The sequence below is a fragment of the Camellia sinensis genome, chromosome 3 (genome assembly GCF_055761805.1).
Source record: "Camellia sinensis isolate YWXY chromosome 3, ASM5576180v1, whole genome shotgun sequence".
NCBI lineage: Eukaryota > Viridiplantae > Streptophyta > Magnoliopsida > Ericales > Theaceae > Camellia > Camellia sinensis.
The window spans coordinates 146,297,395-146,314,101 of record NC_138963.1 but is presented as its reverse complement, the minus strand read 5'-3'; the positions used below and the strand labels follow the sequence as shown (position 1 = coordinate 146,314,101).

At 35.0% G+C, this 16,707-nt stretch overlaps 1 protein-coding gene across 5 annotated transcripts in view; it reads left to right on the top strand.

Moving 5' to 3' along the window:
• The first annotated feature begins 2,779 nt into the window (after positions 1 to 2,779).
• Positions 2,780 to 16,707, top strand: part of LOC145788705 (uncharacterized) — a 34,349-nt gene continuing 20,421 nt past the window's right edge. The window contains exons 1-2 of one of the 5 annotated variants that reach the window (XR_014364610.1): positions 2,780 to 3,155; positions 3,703 to 3,785. Coding sequence is in view for 4 of the 5 variants with exons in the window: in XM_082921108.1 (XP_082777234.1) it covers positions 3,056 to 3,155; positions 3,703 to 3,808 (206 nt within the window). In the remaining variant the exon portion in view is untranslated. Of the gene's footprint in view, positions 3,156 to 3,702; positions 3,809 to 16,707 lie in introns of all 5 variants that reach the window. The other 4 variants (XM_082921108.1, XM_082921109.1, XM_082921110.1 and 1 more) reach the window with 4 other exon arrangements.

Here is a 16,707-nt window from a genome sequence, read left to right as displayed (position 1 = left end):
CAAGGCCAAAATTGCACAATTCTCCCCTCTTTCTCTCTATAGCCTGCCTTCTCACCCTCTCAAATGTATATCTCAGATTTTGAGCTCAAAAAGAAACCATGAGAGTGTATATGGCCCTTTATATAAAGCCCCACTAATTCCAATTTAATAATAATAAATAATTGGGCACTAATTTATCAATTTAATCAATTTAATTTGGTCCGAATCAACTTTCCAATTAAACTTCACCGTAGGCTCTAAAAATTATGCCAATCACAATGGCGCGACCAATTTCGGTTTCGGTGGCCGATACGGCCTTCAATTTAATTTCAAAAGCAGACAATCAAAAAGATATTCCTACGGTGAACAGATAGAAATTCAAAACCACATATTTTTACATAATGGCACACAAAATCATATCAAACACATAATCATATTCATGTTAAGGACCAATTAGCATACTACAGAACGAGGATATTACACGCAACATTTAACGAAATGTGAGCTTCGAAGCATCGCAGAAACCTTTTTTTTAAAATATTTTGAAAGAGACGGTTTTAAGATCTAAAATATTTTTAGTCCAACAATGGGGTGTGAGGTTTGGATTTGATGCTCTCCTTGCCAAAGAAACCGACCCTTTGCATAGCATTGTCTGCACAACTTTCATCACTAAGGAAGCCATCAGTAGCGCCCAAGTCTTAAGGTCGGTCAAAAATTGGGTGTCTACACTCATGCTTATATGGATATTACTATCATGTTGAGTTCGCTCTAACTTGACTTAAAATATTAATCCAAATGGAAAACTTAATTGGGGTGGTATTGGGTTTTCTATCACTTGAATATTAAAGAGATAATAATGTGTTATGTATGGATTGATGGGATGTGCTCCCTAATTTGAGGTTAAGTCTTACACAAGCGGTTGTTGCATAAACCCTAGAATGGAACGGATGTATTTGGAGGGTACAGATGTATTCGGACTCCTTGCGATGGTTTGATTGGTGAAATAAGGTTGGGTCTGGATGGGACATTCAGGAGGATAAAATTTTTTGTTGGAAGGATAAGGTTGGATTATGGGTGATAAAACTTTTTGAGATTGTAAGTGATAGATCCCATGTTGTATTGAAGACATGATTTTGTAATACTTCGTCAACTCTTGCAAGCCTTGTGTTAATACCTTGTCAAGATCTGTCAAAAAGGTAGCCTTGCTATCTAAGGTGGTTGGACTTAAAAGGGAGACTATTTTGACTCCTCCGACCTTCTTGGGATCTTGTTTGGTTATTAGTCAAAGGACTCATTAGTGACGTTCTGTACTCTTGTAACCTTAGATAAATCCTGTATTTAATGGTTAATATATTATCTGATGTTCTCGATTTTTGGGGCGTCACATTTAATAAAGTCATAATTGATAAAAAAAAAAAGTCACTTATTTTAAAGAAATTAAATTTTTAAACATTCCCTCCAAACAAATTGATTGAATGCTAGATTTAATTTTGGAGGGAAATGAAATTTCCAACCTTCTCTCTAATCAATATGTTTCAAATAATTTGATTGAATTCCACATAGAATTTTGTAAGTTCTCTTTGAAAAATCTTTTCCTATAAATATGAATAGACTTTCATAATCTTTTCAAACTTTCAATGAGACTCTTCCTTATGAGAGAAGACTCTTGAAATAAGAATTTTTAGTCAAAATTTTGAAATATATATATATATATATATATATAAATATATATAAGAAAGAAAGAAAAGAAAGAAGGAAAAGAATAAAAAAAAAAGTTAAAGCAAAACAAAAACAGACCGGGCCGACCCTCCCGAACAGGTCCGGGTCACCGATTTTGCCGGTTCGACCACTGGGTCACCGGTTTTTCCCCCACTTCGGGTTTAGGGGGTTGACCGGGCCAGATCCGACCGGCCGGTCTGGTCCTGGTTTGAAAACATTGGTTTCAGTTTGATCCTCATTCTTTGAATTTCATAACTTTGGTTCTTGAATTTTTTGCTTTATTCTGTTTTGGTCTTTACTACTTTACAATCTTGGCTCCAAGGTTTAGTTATAATATTCTTGCATTTTCAATTTTGTTATATTATAAAAAGATCTTTTATTTTTATTATTTTTTTTTATCACACTCAAGATATTAAATTTAATTATTGCTAAAAAAAATAAATCAAACACTGATACTAATTAAATACACAATAAGATTTTATAGCTAACTCAGCAAGATGTTCGGTTATAATCTATTTGTATATTACTTTGAAGGATTAAATTGATTTGAACTTAAATCCTTATTGACTCTATTCACAAATCCTTAATTAACTTTTTTATTTTTATTTTTTGGCAAATTTCACTTTACCCTGTGGTTTGGATTATGTGCGATTTACTCCTTAACGTTTGAAAAAAACCACATAACCTCTTTGTGGTTTGTGAATTGAAATGCACCGTTAGACCTGTTAATGATTTAATGAAAAATGTTAAAATATTCCTATATTTTCATTATTTATTTGGAAGACAAATGCAATTTAACTTTCTGTATTTTATTTCACGTGCGATTTAATTCTTATGCTTTATTTCATGTGTGATTTATCCCGTTAAACTTTGAAAATTGACATATAGCACCCTTATGTGTTTCACGCTCACTGTAAGTTGGACGAAATATTTAACAATACATTTCAATTTACAAACTATGTAATAATTATGTGATTAATTTTTAATATTAAAAGATAAATCCCACAGGATCCAAATTATAAAGAGTAAAGTAAAGTTTGTTTGTTTGTTTTTTTTTTTATTTGTAAGTTATCGGTGATATGAAGCCAGACGCGGCCGGGGCACTGGTGTGAATTGAATAGATTAGGATAATCTTTTAACGGTTCCGACTCCTCGGTCCTTTTGCCTCTCTCTCTCTCTCTCTCTCTCTCTCTCTCTAATTTGGCTCCAATGCAAGCAGTCTGTTCAATCTTCTCCACCCGTGCGCCACCACAATCCCCGCTTTGCCCTTCACTTGGTTTTAAGCTAGACGCGGCCGGGGCACTGGTGTGAATCGACAATCTTTTAATTGGTTTTCCCCAGCAGCTTCACCACGGCCATGCCCTCTTTTGCTTTCAGGACCAGCTTCACCACCACAACCAAGAAAGTTTCTCTGCCAACCCCCATCAGCCAACTATGTAAAGCAAGACTATCTCGTGGTATGCAATTTTGTTTTCTGTTTTTGTTCTTCTTTCTTTAAGATAAATTTATATACTTTATATAACATATATATATATATATATAGTAAGTATACTTCCACTACTATTGCCCATCAAAACTTGTTTCACCTAGTCTTACTTTCTTTTACTGCTTATTTGTTTTGGATTTTGGGACTTACCTCTATTTGGTTGCTGAGAAAATGGTGGAAAGGATTCAATTTTTTGATTGTTTTTAAGTCTTTTGTTCTTCATAGCTGAGCACCCCAGAAGATCAGATTCAAGATTAGTCTTAGCTGGGGCTTGTTATACATTTGAGAAATAAGAACAACAGAAAATATATGAGTCCCAAATTTATATAATTTCTGCTTGCTGTCCATTTCCAGTGCAACCAAACAGGGAAAAAAAAAAATCCCTGAAATTAAGTGGGAATGTTGGTTTTGTGGTTTGATGTTTTGACTCGGTTAGTTCTCTTATGTGCTATATTTTGGAAAACAAAATTATGGTTTTGTTGTATTTCTTGTTGGTTTGGTTTGGTTTGGTCTGGCAGAAGAAGTCATCTTCCAAGGAGGTTCAAGAGCTGGTGAAGGGAGAGAGAAATGTACCACTTATTATCCATTTCTATGCGACATGGTATGGCTCAAGAACTTGAAATGGTATGATATACTGTTTTATAGGGAAAAAGAATTTAATTTATGTTTGAATTTTACAATCTACATTCCAGCTCTACACTAGACTCTTCTTTGACTGCATGCCCTAATAGATATGAAAAATAGATGAATGAAAAATAAAAAAAATAAAAATAAAAATAAAATAAAAAATAAAATTAGAGGTCATCTGAATTGATGAAACCTTAAAATGTCCAGTTTAGTCCCCACTGGATGGGGGTCTCGATGTAAATGGGGCCATTTTAGAATTGGTTTATAAACAAATTAGATAACTACATAATGTTTGGTTGCAAAACAACTTAAAAATCTATAGATTTACACTTTTTATTTATTTATATTTTTAAGTTGTTCATTTCTTAAAAAAACATTGAATTATATAATGTAAAATTTCAAGATTCGATCTGTTTTGTTCAACACCTACCCAAGTTTTTAATTAGTTTTATAATTCACGAAACTTGAATTGGTTAATTCAAAATGGAGCAAACAAATTATGCAATGAAAGGTGTCCTAAATTACTTACATAATTGAGTTTGTCAGCCTATACTATGAAATTTGATTTGCTTACTTCAGAGACGATTATACTAATGAATTTTAGACCCAAGGTTTGACAGTAACTTTGTCAGATTATATAGACTTTATTCTAAACTGTAATTTTTTAACACCGCCTAGCGCTTTCTTCTCCTAGCTAGAGTGTTTTTTGTGGAGGAATTTGCTCAGCAAGTGGAAGTCAAACTTCCCACTTTGGTGAAATCTTTCTACAAATGTCCTCAAGTTGTTGGTCTGAGGTGACAAACTTGATAAGCAACAAACTAAAAGCCTCGATCTTGCGTAATCAAACTATGCGATCAGAGGAGGTCAGGCTGCTTCACGGATTGCTAGATATTTTAGTTCAACTATATGAAAGCCAGGCTCGAAACTGTTAAATGGAGGAGAGGGGGACTAAGTGACATGATTGTCGTGGGGAATCCCATGTTAGGAGGATGACATGGCACATAGTAATATATCTTGAGAATACAAGGAGTCGGTATAAATTCTGTTGTTGCATGCTCAAGAGTCATTATTCAATCTCAGTGCTTAGTTGTGCTATTGCCTGCTGATTTTTGGACCTCCATACTATCTAGTTAGAGAAGAAAAAATGATATAATCATCTGTTAAAGGGTGGATGTCTGCATGCCAATTCAGTCTCCATCATTGGTCAATTTGAAGATGAGTGTATTTGTTGGCAAATGGAACTAATGGTGAAGGCTTTCAAGAGACGTGATTGTGATGTAATTGGCTAAAACATGAGCAGTCTTCTAAAGAAATTTTGTATATTGAAAGCTTGAGTCATGCCTATATTATTTTGGAGCAATGGTCTTTTACTCCAACGTAAACGCAAAGCTCAGTGCAACAATTTCTTTTGATGATGTGTTATACCTAGCAGTGTGACTTCTCTCACCATACAACTCTTGTAGGTGAATCATGATCGCATAATTGGGATCTCACTTGCCATGGATCCTAGCATGTAGGACTGAGCTCATAAGTCATGCAAGTCATTGCCTTGCCACTTTCCAAAAGTGGTTGCTTCCTCTGGCAAGAATTATGGAAGAGATATATATAAGAAATAGGCACAACTAACATTATAGTTTCTTGGTCATATTCTAAGAAACATGGACACTGTAATAGCATGTGATTCCCTTTTCGGGATACTTAGGCAGCCTTTATCCGAGGTTTGACCCAACCTTAGCCTTTTGGCCCTTTGTGTTTGTTTTCTTGGCAATGGCATTAATGGGAACCACCAGAAATTCCTTTAAACCTGACAATGAGTAGCAATTAGTGATGAATGTGAATCAATAAGGTAGGAGAAACAATCATGGAACTAAGAGAATTTTCAACACCTGAATTTATTGACATTGTTTCGAAACCATTATAAGAAAGGCACTATTTTTAACTCATACAACAGTCAATTAGTCAAATGAATCTTAAGGAACATATATTTACTAAGGGCACAATAGAGGCAAGAAAAATCAGGTTTTTCTCTTTTGTTAAGATGGTTCACTCCTTTTTCTCGCTCTGAAAGATATTTCATCAATCAACCATTGTTTGTACTCTTTGTAAAGTTTCTTTTTGAATTTCTCCTTGGAAACCTTCTTCTCGCGAGATGTCCAAGCTTTCTAGTACCTCTTTGGAAAATTGGCTTTGTATTGAGGAAGGAGAAGGGTTATCCCGGATACCAAGTGCCACCACTTGGTTCTCACTAAATTGCTGAAGGATTTGTTTAGGAAGGTAAACAGTGATCTTCCGAAGACAATAAAAACCCTTGTTATGACCCATGGATCTGTTAAGGAAAATATATGATTCCCCACAAGTAAATCAATCAATGGGAATAAAAACTAATGCGGAAAAATTAAATCAAAAGCAATACAAGAATTTTTACGTGATTCCCTCAATGTGAGGTACGTCTACGGGATCGAAATCTGATTCTACTATCAACCAAAAAGTTTTCAAATGATTACAAATGAGACACGAATGGTCTCACAAACCACCCATAGGTGAATTCTAAATAATCACAAATAAATAAGAGGAAAGACCTCACCAAATAGATAAACCAAAGTCTTCAAACCAGAGTTGCAGAAGATTCAAAATAATAGACCCAAATCAAAACTGAAAACTGAACAAAGCAGAGCACCACTATTCTTGTCACAATGATAACCCACCGAAGATGATCAAAAAGAGGTTACTGCTGTTGCTCCAAGTCAAACACCAGCCGAATATAATGTTGTAGCCGCTGTATATCATGCTTCGGAAGAAACAAAGCCATATATACATAGACATATATATATATATGGTTGAGTCTTGGATTTTTTTATATAAAATCCTAGTTGTTACCAAATTGAATATCCAATACCTATTAGGATTCCAAAAGTTAGATATAATATATAAAATATATTATACCCAAACCAAACCAAATTAAAATTCTTTTAACAAACCAATTGGGTCTCAAACTCCAATAAGGAGATATACCCCAACAATTCTCCCCCTATCGACTTAGGTGGAGACATCAACCATACCTGCCAAAGTTCGACACTTTAAATGTTTGTCCCTCGACAAAGTCTTAGTCAACATATCCGAAATATTATCATTTGTGTGAACCTTTTCGAGTTGCAACAATTTCGAATCTAACACATCACGAATCCAATGGTATCTCACATCAATGTGTTTCGATCTCGAATGAAAAGTAGAATTTTTACTCAAATGAATAGCACTTTGACTATCACAATAAAGCACACACTTTTCTTGCTTTAAATCCAACTCTTGCAAAAATTTCTTCAATCATAACTCTTCTTTGCAAGCTTCTGTAATGGCAATAAATTCAGCTTTGGTAGTTGAGAGAGCAACACATTTTTGTAATTTAGATTGCCATGCCACAGCTCCCTCTGCAAAAGTCATTAAATACCCCGAAGTAGATTTTCTAGAATCAACATCACTGGCCATGTCAAAATCTGTGAACCCATCAAGCATCGGTTTACCATCCTCAAAACACAAACACACCTTCGAAGTCCCTTGAAGATACCTTAGAATCCATTTTACCGTTGCCCAATGTTTTTTATCCGGATTAGAGAGAAACCGACTCACCACACCAACGGCGTGAGCAATATCCGGTCTTATACAAACCATGGTGTAAATCAAAGAACCAACTGCTGAAGCATAAGGAATTTTCAACATCACTTCTTTGTCTTTCACACTTGTAGGACATTGATTCGAACTAAGTTTGAAGTGACCCACAAATGGACAACCAACTGGCTTTGCTTTATCCATGTTGAACCTCTCAAGAACTTTCTCAATGTAGCTTTCTTGAGACAACCAAATCAACCCCTCTTTGTGATCACGAATAATTTTCATACCAAGTATTTGCTTTGCCGGTCCCAAATCTTTCATGTCAAAAGATTTACTCAACTCCAATTTCAACCTGTTAATCATGGCAGAATCTTAACCCACAATTAATATGTCATCAACATAAAACAAAAGAATAATAAATTTGCCATCCGGAAAATTTTTCACAAACACACAATGGTCCGAAGTGGTTTTAGAAAAACTATTATTTATCATAAAAGAGTCAAATTTTTTGTACCATTGCCGCGGGGCTTGCTTGAGGCCATACAAACTTTTCTTCAATTTGCAAACAAATTTCTCTTTTCCTTTTTTCATAAAACTTTCTGGTTGCTCTATGTAAATTTCTTCTTCAAGATCACCATGAAGAAATGCGGTCTTCACATCAAGTTGCTCAACTTCAAGGTTCATACTTGCAGCCCTGCCAAGTACAATCCGAATAGAAGGCATCTTCACAACTGGCGAGAAAATCTCATCAAAGTCAATACATTTCTTTTGCCCAAAGCCTTTCATAACAAGACGTGCTTTGTACCTCAGATTCTTGCTATCATTATTCAATTTGAAAACCCACTTATTTTTCAGAATTTTCCTCCTTTTAGGCAACTTTACTAAATCATAAGTGTGATTTTCAAGTAAGGAATTCATCTCCTCTTCCATTGCCTTTTTCCAATTATCTTTCTTTGCGTGCTCAATTGCTTCTTGGTAGCTCTCGGGCTCCCTTTGATCGGAAATCAACACAAATTCATTGGGAGGATACTTTCTTAAAGGTTGTCGGTCCCTTGTAGACCTCCTCAACTCAAGTTGTGGTGGTGGTTCTTGAGTTGGATGCTCTTCCTCAATTTTGGGCTCAACTTCATCAGGATTAGAATCATCCTTCACATCTTCAATAGGTGGCTGCACATCTCCCCTATTTTCTTCATCAATTGAAGATGAAGGAGATGGATCCATGTCAATGAGATCACTAGTTTTTGGCTTCGGTTGATCACCTTTGCCAAAGTCTTTAATTGTTTGGTCTTCAAGAAACACAACATCACGGCTTCGAATGACTTTCTTGTCGACCGGATCCCACAATCTATAACCAAACTCATCACGCCTATAGCCAAGAAAAATGCATTGTCTTGACTTGCTGTCAAGCTTAGACCTCTCATCTTTTGGAATGTGAACAAAAGTTCAGCAACCAAACACTCTCAAGTGCTCATAAGACACACCTTTGCCGGTCCAGACTTTTTCTAGAACATCACCATTCAAAAGACAGGAAGGAGACAAATTGATCACGTCAACCGCTGTCCTCATTGCCTCACCCCAAAAGGATCTTGGCAATTTAGCTTGTGAAAGCAAACACCTTAGTCTTTTCACAATGGTGCGGTTCATTCTCTCGGCAATGTCATTTTGTTGAGGAGTCTTCTTAACTGTCTTTTGGTGCTGAATACCTTGGCTGCAACAATACTCATCATATGGCCCAATGTATTCACCACCATTGTCTGATCGGATGCACTTCAATTTTTGCCCGTTTCTCTTTCAACCATGGCCTGAAAATGCTTAAATACTTCTAGAACTTGATCTTTAGTTTTTAGTATAAAAGTCCAAACTTTCCTTGAATAATCATCAATGAAGGTAACAAAATAAAGTGCACCTGTCACGCCCCAATTTTAATTACTCGGAAACATTACCAAAGCCTGTAATTTAGGTCCATTATTTATTTATTTATTATAAATATCCATTACCCCTGAGTAACGGGAATACAATCATACAAGTTTTCTCTCTCTCTCTCTCTCTCTCGATGAATATTACAATGACAACAATACATTCCAATCTCCCACTGTGCTACAAATAAATAAATACAAATACAAAATCCATTTCCTTTACATCTACTATGAAGTTATACAAGGGAACTCAACAACTTCATAGATCTTCAATCAAATAATCCAAACTTTATTCCTATAAAAAGATAAAACAACAACGGGGTGAGCACTAATGCCCAGTAGGAGTCTCATAGTTTTTAATCAATGAATAACACAGATAGAAATGATCATGCATGCAGGGTGATACCATATAGTAGGATAACATTTTATAATTTCAAAATACCATAAGTAAGGTACCTTTCTCTCAAAAACTATTTAAACATTTTCAAGAAAAACCTTCAGCATTAAAATCATCCCTTAACCTTAGAAAAACATAGACCCTTGTGAAACAACTGTATTTAAGAAAACAACATCATTAAAAGTTATTAACCAATTCCCAAAATATTTTTCATTCAGTTTCCATTTTTAATATTCCTCTTTTTCTTTCATTCTTCCTTTCTACTCATTATATTTATTTAGAACTTCATAACTTCAAGTTTACTTTTTGATTCACTAACAATTCTCCTATACTCCATTCACACCGTTATTTACTCTTTCAAATTTCATTTCAAGGTAACACAAGGTTAACAAACCCCTTTCAATTCAGTCTCTTATTTATTTTACAGAACAATACTCATAATTTACCTTTATTGTCGCAATTAAATCATTAAGTTCACCATCACCAATCCATAATCCAATTACCACTTCAATTTCCATTCTTTCAATTGATTTCATATCAAATACCGGATCCAATCACAAGTCATCTCCATGAGTTACACGCTTTACCGGTCACCAGGCGGAAGGAATGCAGAACCTCACGCTTTACCGGGCACAAGCTGGAAGGAACGCGGAACCTCACGCTTTACCGGTCACCAGTCGGAAGGAACGCGAAACCTCAACATACCACACGCTTTACCGGGCGCTACTTCAGAAGGAAGGCGGAACCTATCTCAAGCGCCACGCTTTGCCTGCTCAAATACGGCGGGAAACGGACCCCAAGATACAATCACAATCTATCATTACAATTAGTGGACAATGCCAACACGTCTTCCATTATTTCCATAACACATTAATTCAATGTACATCCACCATATATTAAAATTACATTCACATAACAAGTACAAATATGTTCCACGACCTTCTTCATTATCCATTAAATCATTCATTGTTTTGTCATACAAAAATATAACAACACCTCCATAGAGGCAAATATTCATCTTTAAAGTATTCACAATTCTTGGGTTCAAACTATTTCTTTACTTTTCTGTATTATCATCAAGTCTTCAAATTTAATTTTTAAAACACATTGGTTGTCAATTACTACCCATGGTTATAAATTAAATCTCCAACATTTAATTTTCTTTGATATAACACCTTCATATAACATCGTCATATTTCACAATCTCCCATTTATCATTATTCACACTCATCTTAACCCAAAATAGACTTAATTTCATAAATTTAATGTTGATTGAAGTATCCTCATTTTCCAAAATGAAACTCCATAACTATTGTTAAATATAAAGTTGGACTTTTAGTTTTGAGGTATGAAATCACTTTCTAATTACACAATAAAATTCTTAAATCTTCACTTCATCATCTTATCACAAATTCTGTATCATCTTTCAACTCCCCCCGTGGTTACCAACACAACACCACCCAACACAACTCAAACACAACACCACCCAACACAACTCAACTCAACACAATTCAACATGATTCAAACACAATTCATCATAGTCCAATACAATTCGGTTCAACATTATTCAACACAACTTAACATAATCAACACTATTCAACTTAACCAACACTATTCAACATAATTCAAGGTGAACTCTTAAAGCTCTATTTCATTATTTCACCCCAAGACTCATGTCATTCATATCATTAATAAATCATTTCCCCAATCTTCATTTCACATTATAGCATAATTTACAATATCCATAATAAAAGTTCAATCGCTAATTTTTAACATAATTTTCAAACACCTCCAAAATCCAATTAAACTTGTATATATATAATTCAACCTACTAATTTTATGATTCTACTTTCAATTTGGGCAAAATCATTGTTTCTCATCATGAATAAACTTAGAATTTTCAAGAAAATCAAGAATTTCAAGAAAATTTTCAAACTTCTTAAACCACTACTCTTTATTCCAATCTTCCCATTGATTAAACACCTAAGGTTCATAATCCACCTTATTAACCCAACAATTGAACCCCCAACACTTCAAACCCTAAACCCCCAAAAATCATGATGTACACTATATGTTAAAAAATGTGAATTTTATATGTATATACTCAAAATACCACAAATCTATCTATGTATGGAAGTATTAAAGGAGAACTAGGACCCCTACCTTAAGAATCAAGCAAGAGAGCAAAGCTTTGTTGAGATTCCTTCACAAATCCGAATTCCAATCTGTAGAACATGTTGATCTTCATGTATTATTCACTTTTTGGTAGAAGATCTTGGCCAAAACTTAGGGAGATGGAAGTTATTTGAGGTCAAAAACCTAAGGCTTTCGGACCTAGGTTGAGAGGAATGAAGAAGGAAAAGGAAAATGCAAAGAATGAGCAAAAAATCACGTCTCGAGCATAGCTTTCCATGCTCGAGCGTACCTGCTTCCAGCACAGATATGAAAACTTCAAACGGGTATAACTCTCTCATGGGGACTCCATTCTAGGTCGTTCTTGTGTCCAAATTGAAGCCCTGGAAACAAGCTTTCCAATGGTTCCAGCCTCACATTCAAATTCAAAGTATGGAAGGAGAAAAGGGTTAAAGAGTGACGGCTGGTCAAACTCAAATTTGGGGCTTTTTATCTAATCTTATCTAAATACCTTGTTAAGGCTTCAATCAAGGTTCCAAACATCGCCCAAGGGTCCTCAATTATCATATTTAAAGTTCACTTGCAAACCCATCAATATCAAGAGTCCGACAACCATACAAGTTTTAAGGTGACGGACACCACTATACATCAATCCAATGTGAATTAAAATGCGAGTCATTACAGCACCACTATGTGTTCTAACTTTTAACGGACCACAAATATCCGAATGAATTAACTCTAAAACATTTTCTTTTCTAGAAGCAACATTTTTATGAAAAGAAACTCTATGTTGTTTAGCCGCCAAACAATGAACACAAATTTTAAGATGTGTACCTTTCAAACCGAGTAGAAGCTCTTTTTTTGAACAAAACTTGTAGCCCCTTTTCACTCATATGGCCAAGCCGATTGTGCCACAATTCAGTAGAAGTATCATCTTCAAGTGCATTGATAACACCTTTACAAATTTTTCTTTGCATCGAATAAAGTGTATGAGTCTTCTTGCACTTAGCCACCACCAAAGAACCTTTTGTGAGCTTCCATATTCCATCACCAAATTTGTTGTTGAAGCCTTCATCATCTAGTTTCCCGGTAGAGATCAAATTGAGGCGAATGTCGGAAACATGCCTCACATCTTTAAGCAGCAACTTGCAGCCCAAATTTGTTTTCAAGCAAACATCACCCATGCTAATAATCTTGGACAAACCTTCATTACCCATTCGAACAGAACCATAATCTCCTTTGGTGTAGGTAGTGAAGAAATCAACTCGAGAAGTCACATGAAAAGAAGCACCATAATCAATCACCCAATTGCCCTCTTGGCCCACAAAATTGATACAATCATCTTCACAAACGACCATGAGATCACCATTGGTAGTAACCGCCGTTGTGTCTTCTTGCTTCTTATCCACACTTTTGTCATGCCTTTTCTCCTTGTTCTTGAGTTTTCGGCATTCTCGCTTTATGTGCCCTTTCTCATGACAATAATAGCACTTAATATCTTTCTTTGAAAAAAAATCATCTTTTGATTTGTCAAGGCTTTGATCACAACTATGAAGAGTCTTACTCCTCCCCCTTGTTTTGCTTCGGCCTCTCATAACAAATGCTTCTGAATGAGAGGAGCCCGCTGATTTTCTTCTAGTTTCTTCATTCAACAAGCTACTAGTGACTTGGCCTATTGTGACAACTCTATTGGGTGCAGAATTACTAACTGTCACAACCAAAGTCTCCCAACTTTCGGGCAAAGAACTAAGTAACATCAAAGCCTGCAACTCGTCATCAAATTTTTTTTTCATAGAAGTAAGTTGGTTAACAATACTCTTTATTTCATTCAAATGTTCAGGAATAGGGCTGCCCTCTTTATATTTTAAATTAACCAACTTACGAAACAGAAAAACTTTATTTGTGGCTGATTTCCTATCATAAAGACCTTCTAATTTTTTTCATAAATCATGTGCTGAAGTTTCAGTAGCAACATGATGAAACACACTATCATCAATCCATTGACGGATAACACCAACGGCTTTTCGATTAAGCCTCTTCCATTCATCATCTTGCATACCCTCGGGTTTGCCACAATCACCCTCAATGAGTCCGTACAAATCTTTACAAAATAATAGGTCCTCCATTGTAGTTTTCCAAGTTACCCAATTGCTTCCATTGAAGCTAGACATACGACCCACATTCCTCTCCATTGATTTACACAAATAAATAATCCAAAATAAATCATAAGCTCTGATACCAGTTGTTAGAGAAAATATATGATTCTCCACAAGTAAATCAATCAATGAGAATAAAAACTAATGTGGAAAAATTAAATCAAAAGCAACACAAGAATTTTTACGTGGTTCCCGCAATGTGAAGTACGTCCACGGGATCGAAATCCGATTTCACTATTAACCAAAAAGTTTCCAAACGAGACACGAATGGTCTCACAAACCACCTTTAGGTGAATTCTAAATAATCATAAATAAACAAGAGGAAAGACCTCACCAAATCGATAAACCAAAGTCTTCAAACCAGAGTTGTAGAAGATACAAAATAATAGACCCAAATTAGAATTGAAAACTGAACAAAGCAGAGCACCACTATTCTTGTCACAATGATAACCCACCGAAGATGATAAAAAAAAAAAGGTTACTGCTGCTGCTCCAAGTCAAACACCAGCCGAATATAATGTTGTAGCCGTTGTATATCATGCTTCCGAAGAAACAAAGCCATATATATATATATGGTTGAGTCTTTGGATTTTTTTATATAAAATCCTAGTTGTTACCAAATTGAATATCCAATACCTATTAGGATTCCAAAAGTTAGATATAATATATAAAATATATTATACCCAAACCAAACCAAATTAAAATTCTTTTAACAAACCAATTGGGTCTCAAACTCCAATAAGGAGATATACCCAACAGGATCTAACAGTCATATCAGGAACATTCCATCAGAGGCAACATTAATAGATATCTTTGCCAGTCATGGGACATAACCAATCATTCTAGCCCCCTTCAAGTTCTAATTGGTGAAGAAGCTTGCGGCTGAGATAATGTATCACTATGTAATCATTCACTAATGGCCTCTTGAGATGTTTAACCTTGTCAAGCAACCACATCTGAAATCGAATAGGAGCAAAGTCAGGAAAAATACATAAATAAATAAACTTGCCTTTTATGTCTAAGCCAAGCATTGTTCAGTGCTCACTATACCATCACTAGGGGTGGCCATGGGCCCGATGGCCTACCCAACCTGCCCAGCCCATCCCTATATTTTTAGGGTTTGAGAAAAATATTTAGCCCATATGGCCAGCTAGACTGAGATTTTGAGCTCATTAATTTTTGGGCTGGGCATGGGATAAGGAGTTTTATAGCCCAAACTTGCCAAGCCCACCCATTTATAGAATATTAATTTTATTTTTTATATTGTTTAGTTACAAATAAATTAGAAAAATAATAAAAAGATAAAAGAAAAGTGTAAATATATTTCTTTCTAGAGCTTAAATTAAAACATTTGTTAAAAGACCATATTAATTTTACAATTGAATTTTGTTAATGTTTCAAATTCAAATAATTATTAAAATGGTTTAAATAATTTAATAATTCTTCAAGACAAAATTTAAAAATAAAAAAATAAAAAATAAAAAAAGTTTATGTTTATTGGGTTTAGTGGATAGGTTACTACTAAAAAAAGTATTTTTTGCGACCGCTATAAATCGTCGCAAATAATAAAAATACAATCGCAAAAGACCTTTTGCGACGGCCCATGCGACGGCAAATGGGGGTTGCGAATGTGGGGGTGACAAATACTTTTTGCAACCGCAAAACAACAGTCGCAAACTATTTGTGACCTCCTAACCTACTTATGGTGACTGATGTTTTGCCGTCACAAAAAAGTAAAAAAAAAAAAAAAGCCTACAATGTATTAGCGACCATCTTGTTACTGTCGCAAATAATTTTCAATAATATTTTATAAATAGTACAATAATAGCTTCTAGCAACGAATATTTTGAAACAAATCTACCAAATAAGATCCTGCTGAAAATAATAGTACCAAACCATTTATTTGAGAGAAATTTGGCAAAATCATCTTTAATTTTAGGCCTTAAAAAATGCTATTCAAGCTGCAATTCCTTGTAAAATTACACAATCCAAGAAGCTAGCTACAGAAAGTGTCAATAACCAATTGACCTTGCCAAATAATGAAATTAATAAAAATTTCCAACATTCACATGTTTCTTTCAGTGCCTGTCACGATGTCAGGTGAGCAACATAAATTTATTTAAGGCAGTTCAATTCAAATTTACAGCAAGCATTGGAAATGTCAACTTAGGCTATTTGGAAGGGCCTTAGTATACATCTAAACATGAACAAAACGAATATCAGGTAACATGTACAGAACTTTACCCTGTTGTACTTCTGGAGAAAACCCAAAACAGTCCCCACTCATTTTGCTGTTAAGAATTTTGAAAAACAGGGAGTAGGATACATTGAGGTAATCCAGAAACAATACCATCTGGCTTTTGTCGAACTATATCAGATATGGTCCAAACAGGAGGCCTGCAAAATGTTTCATAGTTAGTGTGAGTAGGATTTCATGATCAAGAATGTAAAAGATCTTAAATGGACCAACCATAAAACTACAAGGGACAACCTATTTCCAGAAGTGTGAAAACAAGAATCCACATAAGGAAAGAAGTAAAAGATGTTGGAATAAATACTTTAAGAATATCTAGAATGATATCCCATGATTAGGTAATCACGGATTCTATGCCTTGTTCAATGTAATTAGATTTATTTCCTTACTCGTCATCTGTCTACATATATACATGGCTGAACCTACATGGCTGA